The sequence below is a fragment of the Octopus bimaculoides genome, chromosome 16 (assembly GCF_001194135.2).
Source record: "Octopus bimaculoides isolate UCB-OBI-ISO-001 chromosome 16, ASM119413v2, whole genome shotgun sequence".
Lineage (NCBI taxonomy): Eukaryota > Metazoa > Mollusca > Cephalopoda > Octopoda > Octopodidae > Octopus > Octopus bimaculoides.
The window spans coordinates 54,841,480-54,844,937 of NC_068996.1; the positions used below are offsets into that span (position 1 = coordinate 54,841,480).

Here is a 3,458-nt window from a genome sequence, read left to right on the forward strand (position 1 = left end):
CCAGTACCGCCTGACTGGCTCCCGTAGGATTTTCGAGCGAGATCGTTGCCAGTGCCCCTGGACTGGCTCTTGTGCGGGTGGCACATAAAAGACACCATTTCGAGTGTGGCCATTGCCAGTAGCGCCTGACTGGCCTTCGTGCGGGTGACACGTAAAAGCACCTACTAGACTCTCTGAGTGGTTGGCGTTAGGAAGAGCATCCAGCTGTAGAAACTCTGCCAAATTAGATTGGAGCCTGGTGTTGCCATCCGGTTTCACCAGTCCTCAGTCAAATTGTCCAACCCATGCTAGCATGAAAAGCGGACGTTAAACGATGATGATGATGATGATACTTGCACACCAATGAGTGACACCAGTAAAAGAATATACAGTAATCCCCTGATTATCACGGGTGCTACGTTCCAAAACCCCCTGCAATAGGTGAAAATCTACAAAGTAGAAACAAAACTGTACTGTATATTCTTTGAGAGTGTAAGTGGGTGCTTTTTATGTGCGACCGGCACAGGGGCCAGAGGAGCTGGCATTGACCACAACTGGATGGTGCTTTTTATGTGCCACTGGCACGGAAGCCAGTCAAAGCGGCACTGGCATCGGCCACGTTTGGATGGTACTTTTTACATGTCACCGGCACAGCGGTCACAACTACAATTTCCATTTGATGTTGATGTACTTGACTCAATAGGTCTCCTCAATCACAGCATGTCCCCTACAATCTAAGATACTTTTGAGTGGGCTGAAAATGTATTTAGTATTATATATGCATGTCCATGATTCACCCCATAGTCCACTGTCTGCATCCTCTCTTACACCCACCTTGTATCTTGAGATGCTTCAGCATCCCACCACCATTTCTGTCTTCTTTCCAACTTTCCAACTATTCCCACCCACTCATATACTGTAATGTGGTGGGGGGCACCTTATATCTCTATTGTAAGATGTCTGGGTTTGCGCTTCCATCACACTCAACATTTGGCATGGAATCATCACCACCACCCCTTCTTCCCTCCCCCATTTAGTTTATGAGGTTTTTTTTTTCTTGCCTTGCAACTTATTCAGCAGCTTCAATAGTGCAGGTGGCATGCACGAGAAAAAAACACCCAGTCCAGTTTGTGAAGTGGCTGGCATTAGGAATGGCATCCAGCTGTAGAAACCATGTCAAAGCTGACATTGGAACTTAATATAATCCTCTGGCTTGTTGGATCCTGTCAAATTGTGCAGCACATGTCTGCATGGGAAATAGATGTTAAAAGAAAATAATGACAATGGTGGTGGTGGTGGTGGAAGCAGTGACGAGGATGGTGTAAGGCAGGGAATTGACAGAATCATCGACACATCAGACGAAAATTCTTAGCTGCATTTCTTCTGAGTCTTTATTTTCTGAGTTCAAATTCCAACAAGGTCAGCTTTACCTTTCATCCTTCTAGGGGGTCAGTAAAATAAGTACTAATTGAGCATGGGGGTTGATTTAACTGACTTACCCATCCCCTCATAATAGCAGGTCTTGTGCCAAAAGAAAGAATTATATATGCATGTGCTGTGTTTATCATCATCATCATCATCATTTAGTGTCTGCTTTTCATGCTGGCATGAGTTAGACAGTTTGGTTGGAACTGGTAAGCCAGAGAGCTGTACCAGGCTCCAGTCTGATTTTGGCTTGGTTTCTATGTCTGGATGTCCTTCCTAACATCAATCACTCCAAGATTGTAGTGGGTGCTGCTTTCTATGTGCCAGTCACATGACACTGGCATCAGTAACTCCAATTTCACTTGGTTTGATGAGTCTTCTGAAACACAGCAATTCACCAAAAGTCACGACCCCTTGCCATCGCCTCTGTGAGACCTCAAATTCAAAGATCCTGCTTCATCACCTTGGTCCATGTCTTCCTGGGTCTACCTCTTCCAGTTTCCCTCCGCAGAAATCAACATTTCTTTACACAGCTGTCTACATCCATACACATCACATGACCATACCAGCACAATTGTCTCTCTTGTACACCACATCTGATGCCCCTTAAGCCCAATTTTTCTCTCAAAATGCTTACACTCTGTCATATGAGCACACTGACATTGCACATCCAATGAAGCATACTAACTTCATTTCTTTCAAGCCTTTGCATGTCCTCTGTGGCCACAGCCCATGCTTCGCTGTGATGCAGCATGGCTGTTCGTACATAGGCATCATACACTCTGCCTTTACTCTGAGGGAGAGACTCTTTGTTACCTACAGAGGTAGAAGCTCTTTAGACTTTGCCCAGACTATTCTTATTCTAGCAGCTACACTCTCAGAGCATCCACCTTCATTGCAGACTTGGTCACCAAAATAATGGAAACTATCAACTACTTCTAAGTATCCTCCTTAGCATTTGATGGAGTCTATTTTCTGTACATTTCTAGTGTTTATTGTACCTGTACATCTGCCACACACAAAGACTATTTTCCCTGTTAGCCTTCCTCTGATATTGCTGCACCTCTTATGCGTCTATAGCACTGGGTACACCTTATGGAGTTTCTACTACATATTGAGCAGGGCCATCTACTTAAAGGGATTTGTGATTTGTCCTCTTTCCTACTTTCTAGGACTTTGATTATTGTTAAATTAACTCTAAGGCAATCTGTTCATGATCTCTTTTTATGTGTTTATAATATATATATCACTTCTCATTTTTAGACATTTGCTGAACAAACACTTGGACCTGCTTCTTGGATAATGCCAATTCTAATAGCTATATCTGTTATTGGAATGATAAATGGAACTTCGTTGTCAATGTCAAGGTAAATGTTTTAAAACCAACACATCTTTTCCTCTCTATTCCTACTATTCTGTTGTAAAATCAATCAGCTACTTTAAACAGGTGTTTTGTAGGGAGGGGGTGTTATTTGTCGCTAGTTTTTGTAATTGTTTAGCTCTGGGTCAGCCTTGAACTGATCAAACTGATAATTAAAAGTCTTTCAGCCTTAGCCATCCAACCTTTATTTGTGTGTGTATATATCATCATCCTCATTTAACATCCATGTTCCATGCTGGCATGGGTGGGATGGCTTGACAGGAGCTGGCCACGTAGAAGCCTGCACCAGACTTCTGTGACTGTATTGGCAGGATTTTTACAGCTGGATGCCCTTCTTAACACCAACCACCCAACTGAGTGCTTTTTATGTGGCACAAGCACAGGCGAGGTCAGTTTTGGCAAGGTTTATACAGCTGTGGACTGGGGTGCTTTTAAGTAGCACCTGCACTGATAGGGTCACCAAGTACTTGCAAGACAAAAAAAACTTTTAAGAGGGGAGGAGGTGATGATGAAAAGGTTATAGTGAGACAGATACAGGTGTCTTGCTGTAGAGGAAGTACAAGGTTACCTGGCTGGAGAGAGAGGGAGAGGGAGAGAGAGAAATCAGGAATGAAGACAGATACAGGTGTCTTGCTGTAGAGGAAGTACAAGGTTACCTGGCTGGAGAGAGAAT

General features: G+C 43.6%; 1 protein-coding gene and 1 long non-coding RNA gene across 2 annotated transcripts in view; one reads left to right on the forward strand and one right to left on the reverse strand.

The window, feature by feature from the left end:
• Positions 1-3,458, forward strand: part of LOC106871182 (large neutral amino acids transporter small subunit 1-like) — a 91,112-nt gene that overhangs the window by 66,146 nt on the left and 21,508 nt on the right. Inside the window, 1 exon segment of the mRNA XM_014917516.2 lies at positions 2,668-2,771. Coding sequence (XP_014773002.1) covers positions 2,668-2,771 — 104 coding nt within the window.
• The window catches only part of LOC106871183 (uncharacterized), a 62,877-nt gene that overhangs the window by 45,806 nt on the left and 13,613 nt on the right, over positions 1-3,458 (reverse strand). The gene's annotated exons all lie outside the window — the stretch shown is intronic.